The 16577-nt window shown below is 35.6% G+C and overlaps 1 protein-coding gene across 1 annotated transcript; it reads left to right on the top strand.

The window, feature by feature from the left end:
* The first annotated feature begins 179 nt into the window (after window positions 1-179).
* On the top strand, window positions 180-16273 carry LOC144956686 (exosome complex component MTR3-like). The gene is made up of 9 exons (XM_078887344.1): window positions 180-338; window positions 5485-5542; window positions 6765-6843; window positions 9719-9887; window positions 10914-10974; window positions 13826-13911; window positions 14504-14575; window positions 15115-15234; window positions 16025-16273. Exons 1-9 carry the CDS (start codon window positions 255-257, stop codon window positions 16133-16135), a joined length of 840 nt encoding a protein of 279 aa, XP_078743470.1. The 5' UTR covers window positions 180-254; the 3' UTR covers window positions 16136-16273.
* Window positions 16274-16577: the final 304 nt, after the last annotated feature.

The raw sequence follows: 16577 nt of genomic DNA, 5'->3' as shown, positions 1-16577 counted from the left end.
GAAGATAAAAGAGTAATATAAAAGAGAGAAAATGGATTCATCACATTATCTTATGTGAAGCTAGAAGGACGCTGTAGTTCGATTGAATACAAGTACGTAAGTTTTGTTATCGTTGCCTATTTCCTTGCGATTTCAATACCAACCTTTTTCAGTTTTTGTAATGCGATACATTGCAGTTTTACTTTCATTTTCTTATTTGCGAATTACAACTTCAATCTTTTTCATGTGCTTGATCTCTTTCTATGTTCTAAAGAATGCCCACTGACACAAGGCGATTAGTTGGTCCTGAGTCGACTCAAAGTCCCTATGACTTTTGCCCGAAGAAAGTTTTGAAATTGGTAAGCCAAAAAAAAAAAAAAAAAAGAAAAGTCAAAGGTGGGAGTGGGGCAAAGGAAACATTGGCTGTGGCTGTGTCCATCCTGTGTCGAGAGACAGGTGAGGGCTTCCACTGAAACCTGGGATCACTGTGTACTGTGTTGCAATCTTGCTTTATATTTATATACCGTAGACAGGATTAGCATCTTGGCTGCTCTTGCCAGATAGAGAAACAAGAGAGAGAAAGAGTAGACTTGTCAAAAATGGGACCGTGTCAAGTCAGTGTGAGGGTGTGTGTCAGTGTCAGTTCGTAACTACGCATGTACTAGTACTATAAACTGCCAAGGAGTAACATAAGTGTCACGAAGTGATGGTATTACTATGGTGTGATGACAGTGATGTTATTAATATTGATACTCTCATTTTCTCCTCTCTCTCTCTAGGCACTTTGATAACTCCAGTCCAGTGGCCGCCGATAGGCTCACTGTAAGGTGAAACTCGTTTTTTGGAACTTTATTTTTGACCCTTTACTGTTTTGGTCACCATGGCGTTATTTGTGAACCTATGTGACTAACTTTGGTATCATTATAAAGGGCACAAAACAAGCTTTCTAACGGTGTATTTAATTCTTAATTCCTGATTGTATTTCTCAGAAAGCTTATGTAATAAAAATTTATAAATTTTTGAATTATAAGAACTTTTTAAATTATGGATACATTTTAATTATACTTCATACATCGATAGACAATTAATTGAAGAATATCTCTGCCAAATTTCATCAAAATTGATACACTCGCTCATTATTTTATTTTTTCCGCCATCAACCCCACTTTTTAGGACAAAAACCTCATATTTTTCCCCCTTTTCATTTATCCTTAATTTTTTCCATACTTTCCATCCATAAAAATGATTTATATGAAAATAAAGCTTATTTTCTGACCATTAAAACTATACCTAACACTTGCCAATTATTTTTTAATTGAAACAAAATTACTGAAAACAATAAGTAAGCCATGTTGACCGCAAGACTCAAAATTTCCCGATCGCCGCGAGATGCTGGTTTTGAGGCAGCAGTGAGATCACAGATTCTCTCTGTAAAATTGACAAAAAATTTCAATAGAAAAATATAAATTACTCTGGAACCGTAGGTCGTAGAGAAACAAATAAGGTATCAAATTTTATGTTTTTTCAAGTCCCATCCCCCTGACTGAGTCAAATCAAGATATTTTGAGTTTGAAAATTTTATCAAAGTGCCTACTCTCTCTCTGTCATTTTATCTTTCTCTCTCAACTTCTCTCTCTGTTGTTTTCTCATTTCTCTTTCTCTCTCTGTTTCTCTGTCTTTCTCTCTCTCTCTCTCTCTCTCTCTCTCTCTCTGTCTCACTCATTCATTGTTGTTATTAATAATATTAAGGAAGCCGCTATTTTCACCGTATAGTGAAAATAGTCTGTCAGGCTATTTTCACCGTACAGTAATAATAGCCTGACCTTGTGTAGGAGACTATTTTCACCGTACGGAAATATCTTGGTGGACGGTTTTCACCGTACGGTGATGATAGTGTGGGAGACTTTTTTCACCATCCCGTAATATTATGATTTTCAGCGTACGGTGATAATAGTGTGGGAGACTTTTTTCATCGTACTGTGATATCTTGGTGGACGATTTTCACTATTGGTGATAATAGTGTGGGAGACTTTATTCATCGTACGGTAATATCTTGGTGGACGATTTTCACCGTACGATGATAATAGTGTGGGAGACTTTTTTCACCGTCCCGTAATATTTTGGTGGACGATTTTCATCGTACGGTGATAATAGTGTGGGAGACTTTTTTCACCGTCCCGTAATAGCATTATTATTATTATTATTATTATTATTATTATTATTATTATTATTATCATTATTATCATTTAAGTATTACTAAGAATTAATAATTCGTAATTTTCTATAAAATTTCGTATTTGGCCATGAAATTTGTCTAAAATTCGTAAAATTACGAAAAATTCGTAAGATTCGGCATGTATGTAATAATGTGGGAGACTTATTTTCACCATACGATAATATATTGATGGACGATTTTCACCGTACAATAAAAATATCCTGACACTGACACACCGTACGGTGATAATGGTATCTTGGTAGCTAACAAACTTCGCGGCGTTTGTCTGTGTTGAACCCATGACCTCAGGAAATCGAGGGTAGCGGCTCAAGATAGACATAGAAATTGAAATCACTATTTCTCGAGTTGTGAATAGCTCATACTCATACAGTAGAGCCACGCCCTCCCCGGCTAGGTGTTGTTGTTGTACCAGAAAGGTCACGGGGTCGAGACCCTATCTCGCCGCCACGAAATTGGAAATCTTCATCGGTAACTGTAACCAATTCTGAATCCGCCATCCCGCCTGTATTATTATAGCTTGTGGAGGCCTTCCGAAAGCTCATCATGCCAAATATTTGCTCCTAAGAAAATATACAACCTAGTACCTTTAACTAACCCTAATAGGAAAAACAAATGACCTCTAACTATCCCTAATAGAAAAAAAAAAAAAAAACAACCATAGGACTGCTTTGACTGCCTTTCGATACCTCACAAATCAAAATGGCGGCCGAGAATCAAAACGCTGTCAAATTAGGAAATTTTTAACTTTCACAAATCTATCAAGGTTTTTTCTATATGACAAATTGCATAAATAAACGTCTGACAAAAGGTCCAAAGTGAAAATACAAATTGAAAGAAATGCTATAACGAGGAGCTTTCGGGAGGCCTCCCTTGTTCTCGGCAAACTTTTTCTTTTCTTTTTTAACTGGTCTGCGCGCAGGAAGAAAATGATTTTGGGTCGAATTCTAATGGTCTGGGTACAGAGGGACAAACGTCACAGTTAGTATCCTGGCTTCTGATTGGCTAATACATACGGTGAAAATAGCCTAAAACACTATTTTCACTGTACGGTGAAAATAGTCAGTCCGTAATATTAATAAGGCAGTGTCTATGTACACGGTAACCGGGCACCTAGCCTCAGGATCTACGTACACGGTAACTCCGGTAACTGGTTTGCCGCTACAAATACAAGCAATGGGTGGACCTTGCTCTGTATGTGTGTGTGTTTGTTATTTTAAAAAAATCAAACAATACAATATAACCCATTAAAAGGCGAGATTCAAGGTTATCATGTATGTTACTGTTACCGTGTACGTAGATCCTGAGGCTAGGTGCCCGGTTGGTAAAGAAAATAATGATACCAAAATTTCTGCGATATTCCTTTTTATAATGAAGTTATGCATCTTTAATTGAACCCCCCTAAAACTTAGTAAAAGCGAACCGCAATTTCCAGTCATAACTTTCTTATGGGCAAGTTGGGCCACAATTTGACTCCCACTGCTGCTGCTCACTAAACTGCCTAAAGTTACTGTGTATGTAGACACTCCGTATTGATAATACTCTTGGTTTCTCTTATTTTTTCTTTGTCATTTTTTCTCCCTTCTCTCTTACTCTTCCTCTTTTAGCCACAGACTGTGCCAGAAGGTCACTCATCCACTATTAACTGCCACGGAGTGATGTCATTAATAATAATATTAATACTCTAATTTTTTCTTCTCTTCTCTCTCTCTCTCTCTCTCTCTGAAACACATATTTTCTTTCTTTCTCTCTCTCTCTCTCTCTCTCTCTCTCTCTCTCTCTCTCTCTCTCTCTCTCTCTCTCTCTCTCTCTCTCTCTCTCATTTCTTCTTTTTGCCTTGAAACGTGCCAGCTGGTAAATCCTCAACTCCTTAACTGCCATGGAGTATACAGTGATACATTAATATAGTACTTTCATTTTCTCCCCTATCTTCATCTCTCTTTCATTTACTCATTTTCTCCTTTTCTTATTCTCTCTCTCTCTCTCTCTCTCTCTCTCTCTCTCTCTCTCTCTCTCTCTCTCTCTCTCTCTCTCTCTCTCTCTCTCTCCCCCCCATATTTCCTCTTTATGTCACAGACCATGCCAGTTTGTAAATCGTCAACTATTTACTATTAAGCCATGGACAGATTCAGATGCTGTTGCACAAATCTTTTACTTGAATTGGTCCTTATTTAAACGAAGTGCGGTATATTTTCCCTTAAAACAAAGGAAATTCTAATTTTTAAACAAATCTATCTGGAATTGTTTATACTTGGTTGAGATTTGCTACTTCATTCTTCTGTTTGTTTTTTCTCTGAATCTGAAGTTTGGCTCAAAAGGAACAGTAATTTTTGTTTTGATATGATTTTAACTCTTCTTGGAATTCGTGAAAGACTTATAAAAGTTTTTTTAAAATGCAGATGAGTGTAGACTTAAATCTTTCCATTATAACAATTGACAACGAATGAATAATTGGAAGAAATGATGAGATTCGAGATTTGTATGCATGTGAATTGGGGTTTGACTGAACTCACTGCATCTACTTGAAGAGTTCCAATTTGACTCCTTGGTAATTGATGAACCGTCAACTACCAAGGACTCACTCCTTGGCAATTGACACTTCCAATCTTAAATTATATTACTATTGATTGGTTTGAATATTTTTTTCGAATGAAAGTTTGTAGTAGACATGTTGGTTGGGGGGGGGGGGGGGGGTCACTGCTCTCTGACTCTGATTGACAGTTGTCAAATTATTTATTTTATAATTGGGTTATTTTTACTTTGAATTCAGCTTTATATTTTTGTCCTTTTACGATTGAATTTCATTTAAATTTGAGTTTGTTTTTTTTTTTTTTTTTGCTTGTTTTTTTTTTTTTCACATCTTGGGAGTTATGTTGGATTCAATTGTAAGACATTGCGAGTTTGAGATTGGTTTTTAAAATTTATTAATTGAAAAAAATTGTGTTTGATTATATTGAACATCCGTTGATATTTCATTAAAATATGAAGCAATGACTATGAAATGAAATTACTTTTTTTATTATTTGAGGAAAATAATGTGCTACAATAAGCCTACTGATTAAATAAATTTTTGAAAATCCATCCATAAATAAAAAGGTTATCCCATCTTCAAAGGTGTCATTGATTTGAATGACCTGAAAAAAAATATGGGACACTTTTTTCTGCCTTTTTTACATTGCCAAGGACTCCTTGTAAAGCACTTTGAACACGTTAAATAGGATATTGCTCTAAAAAGATGCTCAAGTTATTTTTTAAAACTTTTGTAATTTAAGGATGTTGAGCACAACCAAAGGCCTGATGGGAGATCTTCAGATAAAATGCGGCCAGTTTGTAAGTTGATTAGATGTTTTTCCTGTTTTTGATAAAATTTGTCACTTAATATTAATATTGGGGGGAAATATCTTAATACTTTATCACACTTAAATAGGATGAATGGATTTACTTTTAGTAATTCCACAGCATAATAGTAGAGCAATCAAACTAATCGTTGTTATAAAAACATATTGATTATAGCAAAATGACTTTAACAATGAATGGAAAATTAAAAAGTGTTTTTAATTTTTCCGCAGGACAAATGAGTATTGAGTAGTTGGTAATTTGTGTTTTTTTTTGTGTGTGAATTTCTATTTCTTCTTTCTCATCATAAGCTACTTCTTAGCCCTTCAAGGTTGAGAGACGGAATGAATTATGTTTCTGACTTAGTCTTGTGATTTTGTTATTGTTTGTCTCCAAGACAAGCCTCAACCAATCAGAATTGAGAGGAAGAAAAATAATGGAAGGAAGAGAGAGAGAGAAGAAAAGGGAGAGTGAGAGAATGAATGATAGATAAAACAATCCGGGAAGGAGAGAAAGAGGAGAATAGGTAAGACCATCGGTGATATGGTCACGGAGAGTGAATAGTATTCACCAAATGATAGGGTAAAAGTGAAATAGTGATCACTGCAGACAATAAGGAGTGGGTCAAGTACATGACAACTGATGGTAAAATAATTTCTTGTTCATCAAATTTGTTTGAGTTTATTTGCATTGTTTCAACAATAGACAGCCCAAACCAAGAGCAATTATCTCTCCCAAGGATACCCTTTTTCCAGCTAAAGCCAGAAAACTGACTTTTTGAAATTTCTATGCTGACTTTGTTCGGCATTGGTGAGTTGATTTTTTAAAGATGAAAGCATTGGTTGTTTAAAAGCAACAGTTAAGGGAAATCTCGATGGATATGTATCCTTTACTGTGAGTTAAGGGTGATACCGTTTGATGAAGAGAAGCTTTGTACAATATATTTTCATATATGCTCTTTACGAGAAACATTTTCAGGCTTTTTTCTCTTAGCAAAGGGCATCTGTGTCTCTCCATTAATGATAATGTTTTATGATTGTCATATATGATTGTCATGTTTCTTATCTTTTATTTTACCTAAGTTCTAATGACACTTTATTGTATTAATTTATATATTTTTTCTTTTTATTGGATTTAGTCATCAACAATGAATGTAATTCATTCATTTTGGTTATGGTTTTTCAAGTTTGTTTTGTATTTCCTTTCATGTCATCAGTTCTACGTGCTGGAGTCATCAGCCAGGCCAAAGGCTCAGCTTACATTGAAATGAATCTAACCAAAGTTATTTGTGCTGTGTAAGTTGCATCTATATGTTGTTAAACAGTGTATTTTTAAAAATAGTTATTGACACATTTCAGTGCTTTCTCTCTCGCACACACTTACGCACAAGTGAACACGGGCAAGAAGGCTCTTCTTTATTGAACTGGTCCTAATATTAGGCAGACTGCAATATCAGTCATCAACAGCGAGGACTGTCTTTATCACACACGCACCAAGGGACCCAACACATGTTAAAAAAATTGTGATTTAGGCCAGTTAGGTTGTTTCCCTTGAAATTCGACTGTTACAAGACTTGGTTTTAACAAGGATTTTTAGGCTGGTTTAACTTTGCTGCTCAGCACTGTGACTTTGACTTTCTTAATATAGAGAATATCTTCCTCATAGGGTGAATAAGAGGATTTAGATAATTTTTAATGGGCAGGCTTGAATAATTGGAAGAAGGTTATTAAAGTTATGTGTGGCAAACAAATTTCTGCAAAGTTGAAGGCAAAAAGTATATACCATTGTAAGACAAGCAATGATGTATGGATTAGAGACAGCGGATATGACAAATAAACGAGATAAAAAAAAGTAGAGTTGGCAGAAATGAGGATGGTCACTAGGCTGGGCAAGAAAAGATAAAGTGAGAAATGAACGGATTTAAAGATTGACTCAAGTGAAGAATGTATAGATAAAGATGAGAGAAGAGAGATGACATGGTTTGGACATGTTAAGAGACGAGAGAAGAGAGATTGAAATGGTTTGGACATGCTAAGAGACGAGAGAAGGAGTACGTGGGAAGGAACGTATTAGATATATACAATTAGTGGGAAAGAGAAAAAAAGGGGTGCCCGAAGTCTAGTTGGATAGATAGGGTAGAGGATGATATGGAAGAACTGGGCCTAGAGGAAGATGATGCATTTAACAGAGATGCATGGAGATGTGGCTTTCATTATGGCAGCTCATTCAGAATTCGGAATACTCTAAAAGAAGATAATTTTTAATTTTCAATGACCAATAACATAAAACAGGTAGACAAATTTTGAGGTTTTTTCCCCCTTGGCCACTGGAGAATGGGAATTACTGCAGTGACCTCTTTCTGAAACATGTTTGTTATATGATAAAGGGGGGGCATCTAAATAACTACTGCCATCTTATTATGTAAATGTGCTGCTCGACTGAAAAATAAATACATAATTGATGAAGCTTCTATAACAAAAAGTAACATAGTTTGTTTCCCTTATCAACAACGATAATAAACCTACAACGAGATATTGTTGCTTGTAGGTAATACAAATTATTTGTTAATCACTTAATGCAATCAATTATAAATTAGCTTACATAATTCCTTGTATTGTATCTTATATGGCATGGTCAGAAGAGCTACTACGAACAGTCATTCTTGTAATTGGTTAATACCATTCTTAATTGATTATTGTTCACTGAAAGCTATTTAGTCTGGAAGATTACTTTGTACATTAATGAAAATGCTAGAAAATTCGATCGAGAATTGATTTTTTTCACCCACTTATTTGGAAATGCAAATTTTTGGTTAATGTATATCTATTAATCATTTATAAAGAATTTTTATCTAATTGAACTCATTTTTCGTGTTTTTTTTTTTTTTGTCGTTTTAAAACATGAGGTATGCACTCATTTGGTGCATGTTGTGATTGTTTATCTTGTCTTTGAAATTTTGATAAATTAATTCACAGGAAAATTATTAATTTCTACAAATTTCAATCTACAGATTTGAAACATGCAGAAAATTATTCAAAGCATGTGTATCAACAAAGTGACCAAAGGAATTTTTGATATCTCATTTTCTTCTAAAGATTTGGGACTGAGCATTCCCAATTGATGGCAAAATTTAGTTTTGCTGTGCTCTTATTCCTTTTGTCTCAACGTCTGTGGGCTTAAATCAAAAGTTTTCAAAATATCAAAATCCTGCATGGTCACTTTGTAGACACTGCCATTCTAAAGAATTCAGATCAAATATTACTCTAGGAACAAAATGGCTGTTGTGGCTGTTCCTCAAGAATTATATCAAATACAAGATTGGCAGACTTCATTATTGCGGAACATTTTGAAATAAAAAATTTCATTTTGGTGGTTTAAAGTACGTGCGTATTGAGTACTTTATGACTGTAATCTGGAAGGAAAGTACTGCTCAAGATACAATTTAGCATTTTCATGCTGTTCACTCTTAAGAGGTACTACTCAAGATACAATTTAGCATTTTCATGCTGTTCACTCTTAAGAGGTACTACTCAAGATACAATTTAGCATTTTCATGACTGTTCACTCTTAAGAAGTAGTACTGCTCAAGATACAATTTAGCATTTCATGACTGTTCACTCTTAAGAGGTACTACTCAAGATACAATTTAGCATTTTCATGAGTGTTCACTCTTAAGAGGTACTACTCAAGATACAATTTAGCATTTTCATGACTGTTCACTCCTTAAGTAGGTACTACTCAAGATACAATTTAGCATTTTCATGACTGTCACTCTTAAGAAGTAGTACTGCTCAGATACAATTTAGCATTTTCATGACTGTTCACTCTTAAGAAGTACTGCTCAAGATACAATTTAGCATTTTCATGACTGTTCACTCTTAAGAAGGTACTGCTCAAGATACAATTTAGCATTTCATGACTGTTCACTCCTTAAGAAGTAAGGTCTGCATGAGATACAATATTAGCTATTTCATGACCTGTTCCTTTAAGCGGTACAAGCAATTTTCAGTGAGGTTTTCACATTGATTATGATATTTATCCCCCCCCCCCCACTTTCTATATATGTCTTTCTTTACCCTCCCTCACCCATTCTCTTTCTTTTTTTTCTCCCCCCCCCTCTCTCTCCCTCACCCATTTTCTTTTCTCTCTCTCCTCTCTCTCTCTCTGTAGATATGGACCAAGGGAGGTCCAGCGTCGGGAAGATTTTAGTCTACAAGGCCAGTTGACATGTGACTTCAAATTTGCAACATTTTCATGTCGTCATCGTCGACAACATCAACAGGATAACCAAGAAAAAGATTTATCCCTTCAGTTATTAGAAGCACTGGAACCTGCTATTGTTTGGTGCGTAGAAATATTATTTTTTGAAAATTGATGATAATAATAATCATAATAATAACAATGCTGAAACTTATATTGCGTTATAACTCCGAGACATCCGACTCTAAGACTGGATCAGTAACCTTTTTATTTTGTATTTTTGTATTTAAGAGTGTCCCAATTAATCCCATACATTAGGTCTCACCTTTGCATCACTCGCAGTTGGACGTGAACCTTTGTCATATTCGCCACAAGCTCAATTTTTTACTGTTAGACGCACCTTTATTATTTTATCTGAATGGATTAATTTAAAAAATTAAAAAAAAAATTTTTTTGGGGTCTATTTTTCTTTTTAATCACAAAGAGGGGAAAGGAGGGAATTATGGTAGGTTGTTGTTTTTTTGGTTCTTTTTTTCCCCCTTTTTAAAAAATATTCATTTTTAATTGTCAGTTTATTTTATTTATGAATTAGAGTTGACTATAGAGAGTACTTGTAATTTTTCTGTCCATCAAGACATGTCGAGCCGATGTGAACCACCAGTTGAGTGTAGAAGATTCAACCATCTTGTGTATTATATAATAATGCAACAATTTGAGGGTTTTTTGAAGTGTAGAAAATTTGTAGGAGATTCTTCGGATAATTTAAAAAATCATTTTCTCAAATTGGGAAAAAACAATATACAAATTAAAATAAACATGTTATTCTTCATTCATACAACCCTTGGATAAAAATGGGTGTTTTAGATTTCCTTTTTCTTCCTCCTCCTCCTCCTCCCCCTCTTCTTCTTCTTCTTCTTCTTCTTCTAGTTATTGTTATTTTAATTTTAATTTCATTATTATTATGATGTCAAAATACAAGCATTTCATATGATTAAATTTGGACAAAATACTTTTTAAAAAAAGCAACAAAAAAACGAACCCAACAGAATTTGGAAATAAAGTCATTCAGCCTGTTTTTGTCCTTAGATCTTGTACTTTGACAAAATGGTTTATTTTGATATCTATTATATCTCATTTAGAATGTTTTGTATTTCGTCCGTTTCAGCACAAATACCCCAAGGCCCAAATCAACGTTTACGTGACAGTTATGGAGAATGATGGAGGAGGTAAGAATAGATCTATGCGGTACAACGGTACTGTAGTCGTTGGATTCTAGCACCCCGAATTCGAGCACGCCTTGAAGTACAACACGCTGGAGCTGCTGGGTGACCGAATTTAATCTATATAAAAAGTCGTTATCTTCCATGAGCATTGGATTTTGACATGCTCACTTAGAGCTTTAAAAAAAAACCAACAAAACAATTGGAGCTTTTATAAAGCGCAATATCCACTAAATGTGCTCAGAGCACTTTATAATAGCAACACGTTACATGTATGTAGAATGCGACATGACACCTGTTAGGCGATATTGCAATTTATTCCAACAGAGATAATGCTGTGATGGCCAGGTACTCATTTTACACCTGAATACGGTGAGAGAATGTGAGTAAAGAGTCTTTTCCAAGGACTCAAGGCTCGAACCCAGGACCTTCCGATCCGAAAGCGAGTGTCATTCCACAAGACTATATAGCCGCACAGATTCTAGCATGTTCTTTGACTTCCCCCAAGAGTGTGCAAGACTGCAGCGAATACTGTTTTGGTGTTGAAGTGGTGCAGCGAGTTCAACCGATGTCTAGCAAGCTAGCTGACCAGATGAGTAACAGTAATCTCAAAATCTTGGAAGGCCTTGGTTTTTTTGTTTTTTTTTTAACAGACACTACTTCACTTGTCTGAGGTGCGAATCAATATTTGGCTGTAAGCAAGAACCTTAAGAAGGCTATTTTCCTAGGCATGTGAATAGTGTCACATAGAGAACATCCCTTAAATTTCACTTTCATTTTTAAAAGTTTATTTTATTGTGATTTTGATCTTTAGTTTAAAACATCCATTTATATTTTATATCTAAACTTTTTGTAAAATTTCATTGTGTTGAATCAATCAATCGTGTCTTTAGTTATAATAATTTATTAATAAGAATGAAGATTGTTGTCATTGTGTGTGTTGTGTGTATGTCTGTTCCTGTCTGTGTTCTCAAAATAGATGAATCGTATTGTTGAATTGGTGAATGAATGTCTAGAGAGCCTCGCCTTTGGCCGACCAACCTCCGCTGCACGTCCAACTCGCCTTGAGCATGCATTCACGTAAAATATAAAGATTTTTTTAAAAAACCTACCTCTGTTTCAAAAACTAGCATCTTTCACCTTTCTAAGAAACATTTTGATTTTTCAGATCTTTAGTTCGTTAAAAAATACCGGCCAATCTGACCCGTTGAGTCGAATGAAAACGAAATTTTGTTGTTTACACGGTTCAAAGGAAATGCCGTAAATAAGCTTTCATGGACTTCCTGTGTTGTTTTTACAGTGTCACGTGACCGTTTTGAGAAATTTGTCGTCTGCTACAAATAATTAGACCGGTAGGGGGTAGATATTTTCGTTGGAGCAGAGAAAAAGTGAGTATTATTTCTTGGACTTGTAGAGAGGCCTAGGGTCCACCAGCAGTCAAGTTTATTGAATAAAAGAAAAAAAGGCCTTTTTACTGCACTAATGCACCAAATTGCATACCTATCTATGGACACTTTGTTCCGTATCTTTTTCCCAATAAACTTTTTTAAAAACCTGGGGCCAGGGTTGCTAGTTTGGCCTCCTGGTGGCCAAATTTGAGAAATTTGGCCTTTTCCCAAGCCATTTGGCCTCCCAAAATTTGGCCTCCTGTAACCAACTTTTTGGCTTCCTCTGACTTTCCCCGTTATATCGTTTTACTCTGGTACCGGTAAAACTTATTTTATTTGGCAATCTAAATATCTAAATGCAACACGTGCTAACGCCACAGATTGCATTTGCTAATGCTTCTATATATACGAATTTTCCTTATCCTATCTAAATTGTTTAACAAATCTAAAGAGTTTTCGCGAGGCTAAGGTGGGTTTGGTGGTATTTGGGCTCCTGCCGAGGAATCTGGCTTCTTGCTATAGCTAGTTTGGTCTCTTATTCAAAAATTATCTGGCAACCCTGCCTGGCGAGGCGGAACCTTGATAACAGAAACGGGGCCCACACGATTTCGCGAAGAATTAAAAATGAAAACAATTAGGATATCATTTCAACACAACTTTTGAAATTCATCAAGGATTGTCCATTACCGAATGTTTTTTGATAGAAAACAAATGCATCTTCAAATCTAAACTGCTTTTGACGGTAAGCGGTAAGTTTTTATTTATTTTTCTGTCCAAACGAATTATTTGTCCTGGTTATAGAAGCTAAGTATTGGTAACACCGGCTCAGCTCTCTAGTGTAATTATACCGCTCAGTTCTACGTCCACCATAGCTAACTCATAATGGTGGCTGTAAGCAACAACAAAAAGATCATCTACATACCACAAGGAAAACTTGATGCAATCTCGGCACAGCTGCATCGGTGGCAGACAAATGAGATAATATGGTATTGGCATTCAACAATACCACTACCACACCATCTCATTCGTCTGCAGTGTTTCATTCATCCTGTTTTGTTGATAAAGGGGAAGCCCAAAACGTCTATTTTATCTGTTTTCCTATATTTACTCACTCAACCCTAACACCAACTATATCCTTGGTTACCTGGGTTACTTTTACCCCATGCCTATTTATTACATTTTTCTGAGACAAATTATAGGTGGAGTATCAAAGCTCATGTTTTTAGTTATTGCATGTTAATGATAGTTGAATAAAACTATATATGCACATGCTCATTTTTAATACATTTTTTTCGATTTTGAAAAGTAGCAAAAATATCTAAGATTGAGTGAGTTAAATTGAAGCTTACATTTACTTTCACATTGTTATTTATTTATTCGAGTGGCAACATTTACAATACATTTTGTATACAGCTTAAACTTGAGCTGCCTTTTTTTTTTCAATTTTTTTTCTTTTTTTTTCATCCCAGCTCTTTGTGCTGCTATCATGTGTGCCTCCCTTGCCCTATCAACAGCTGGAATTGAGATGTATGACCTGGTCCTAGCCTCATCTGCAGTGAGTCGTTATATAGAACGATATTGATTTACAAATAAACACACCCTTTTGATTCAGTTTTCTAAGCACCCAAGTCGTAGTACTCAATAATAATGATGATGATAATAAATGTTATATTTTAAATGATTCATTTTTTTCATTTAATGCAAAGACTTAACTTATGGTTAATGCGATGTTTATTTCTATTAAAAAATTGCAAAAGAGTGCTGTTTTAATCTATACGGCTATGTGGTCTAGTGGCATGTCACCTGCCTTCAGATTGGAAGCTCCTGGGTTCGAGTCCCACTCCTAAGGAGCTCATCATTGAATCTTACGAAGAGGCTCTTCACTCATATTCTCTCAACATATTCAGGTGTAAAATATGTCCCTGGCTATTAACAACTTTGTCTCTGTCCGGAAGAATTTATAGTATCGCCTAACATGCACTGTGTCTCGTCCTCCATGTTAGATGTTGCTGTTGACCAGGAACCCTTTTTAAAGCGCTTTGAGCACATTTAGTGGATATTGCATTATATAAATGCTCAAGTATTTTGTGTTGTTTTCACGATTACATTCATTTATAAAATTTTTTTTTTTTTAAATCCGTTTTCAGGCAAATCTTAGTACTGGGTGTATTCTGGTGGATCCGACTAAAGCTGAGGAAGATGTGGTTCTCAACAAAATGGTGAGTTCATCTTATGGTCAAAATGTAGTCCTTCAGAGACATAAATACATTACTTATTTGTTCTTGGCTGAAGAAGGGTTTTGAGCCCAAAATGTTCCGTGTTTGGTATTTTGTTCTTTTTTTAAAGCTGTTATATTCATTTTTGTTCATGACTTGAAGAGTGTTTACTTAATACTATATTTTTGCATTCAGATAAAAATCTGAACAAGTGTGTATGAAAGGTGCCGGACAAAGCAAGAAAAAAAAACCATCCCAAAAAATCAGTCAAACTCGACTGGGGGATAGAATCTCAGACCTTCTGATTACCAGTCAGACGACTTGCTACCATTACACCACAGAGGATCCCCGATAGTTTTTTTTATATCTAACACCGGTGCCTGCTCCCTATTTTCTTATTTTGCATTCAGCTTTCAGATCTTTAAATATATGTCCAATTGGACAGAGGAACATCAGTGACTTGCTTTAAAAAAAAAAATTATATATTTTACATTTTTTCCCCCCTCTTCACTCTCCCTCTCAACTCTTTTGTTGTATTTCAGGCAGAGACGAAGGGAGACAATAAGAGTGCAGGTACAGTCACCGTGGCTTATCTCCCTTCCATCAGTCAAGTGTCTGCCATGACATCTGATGGAGAGATGGATCTTCCAAGCCTTACCAAGGTAAAATATTATATAGACTATAAAACTCCAGAGTGTTCGACTCTAAGACCAAGATTATACACCTGAAAATATGTGCAGTGTCAGACAAAACATGTCTATTTTTTCCATGTTTCTGCTCTTCTTCTTGAGCTTTTTAAAAAAAATATAACGCAATATCCACTAAATGTGCTCAAAGTGCTTTACAGGGGGTCCCTGGCCCACAGCAACATGTAACATGAGGCGATATTACAATTTTTTTCTGACAGAGACAACACTGTTAACGGCCAGGTAGTCATTTTACACCCGAGTATGGTGAGAGAATGTGAGTAAAGAGCCTTTTCCAAGGACTCAACTGTGCACCAAGTGAGGCTCGAACCCAGGACCTTCCGATCCGAAAGCGAGTGTCACACCACAAGACCACATAGTCGCACAAAATTGTCTTGGTCGGTTATTTGAGGATGATTTTCTCTTGTTGTTTTTGAACTACTTTTCACAACTTTTCAAATGTGCATCTTATCATTGTAATTGGTCGCTTGTGATAAGAGTCTACCTTTTTTTCAATCTGTCTAACTTCACTTTCAAAAACCAGTTTGCTTAATTGTTTGTCGCAACATTTTGCAAACGTACTACCGTCATTATTGTGGCTTTCATTATTATCATCATTATCTTCACCAGTCACTTCCGTTATTTTTACATTACACTATGAGTACGTATTTGTTTTAAAAATCACGGAGGCCTTTTTTTTATCGGTGTTACCTTTTATTCTCTATATATTGAGACATGCATGTCGTCGTTTCTTTCTCCAATTCAGATGAGCAAATTGTGCATTTCCAACTGCAGCAAACTGTACCCCGTCCTTCAGAAGTCTTTGAGTGAATATTTACAGGACAAGAAACCAGGGACAAAGATGGACGTGAATTGAAATTGATAGGATTGTTTAATAGAAAGTGTGTGACGTTGAGTATGTGAACGTGTGTATGGGGGAGGATTGAAATTCTTTGAGGGAAAAAAACAAACAAACCAAATACTTGAGCATTTATAGAGCCCAATATCCGCTAAATGTGCTCAAAGCTCTTTACAAGGGATCCCTAACCAATAGCAACGCGTAACAAGTAGATCTGAAAGTATGTGTATTTGTCAGTTAACGTGTAGGAAGGGACATGATGCTTGATAGGTGACAATGCAAAGTTTTGGAAAGGGGTAATACTATTAACTGCCAGGTACTTGTTTTACACCTGAGTACGGTGAGAGAATGTGAGTAAAGAGCTTTTTTTCAAGGACTCAACTAAGGACTCAGAGCAGAACTCGAACCCGGAATCTTCCAATCCAAAGACAAGTGTCATACTAGTGAGAGAGAGAGGGAG

This window comes from Berghia stephanieae, chromosome 11 (genome assembly GCF_034508935.2).
Source record: "Berghia stephanieae isolate SIO BIC M18660-M18661 chromosome 11, UCSD_Bste_1.3, whole genome shotgun sequence".
NCBI classification, from domain to species: Eukaryota; Metazoa; Mollusca; class Gastropoda; order Nudibranchia; family Aeolidiidae; genus Berghia; species Berghia stephanieae.
The sequence above is the reverse complement of the archived record's forward strand: the minus strand, read 5'-3'. Positions and strand labels throughout refer to the sequence as shown.

Coding starts and splice junctions, on each gene's coding strand:
- LOC144956686 (XM_078887344.1), top strand. CDS start 255: ATGCCCACTGACACAAGGCGATTAGTTGGTCCTGAGTCGACTCAAAGT. Junction 13,912..14,503: donor TGGTCCTAGCCTCATCTGCA/GTGAGTCGTTAT, acceptor ATCCGTTTTCAG/GCAAATCTTAGTACTGGGTG. Junction 15,235..16,024: donor ATCTTCCAAGCCTTACCAAG/GTAAAATATTAT, acceptor TCTCCAATTCAG/ATGAGCAAATTGTGCATTTC.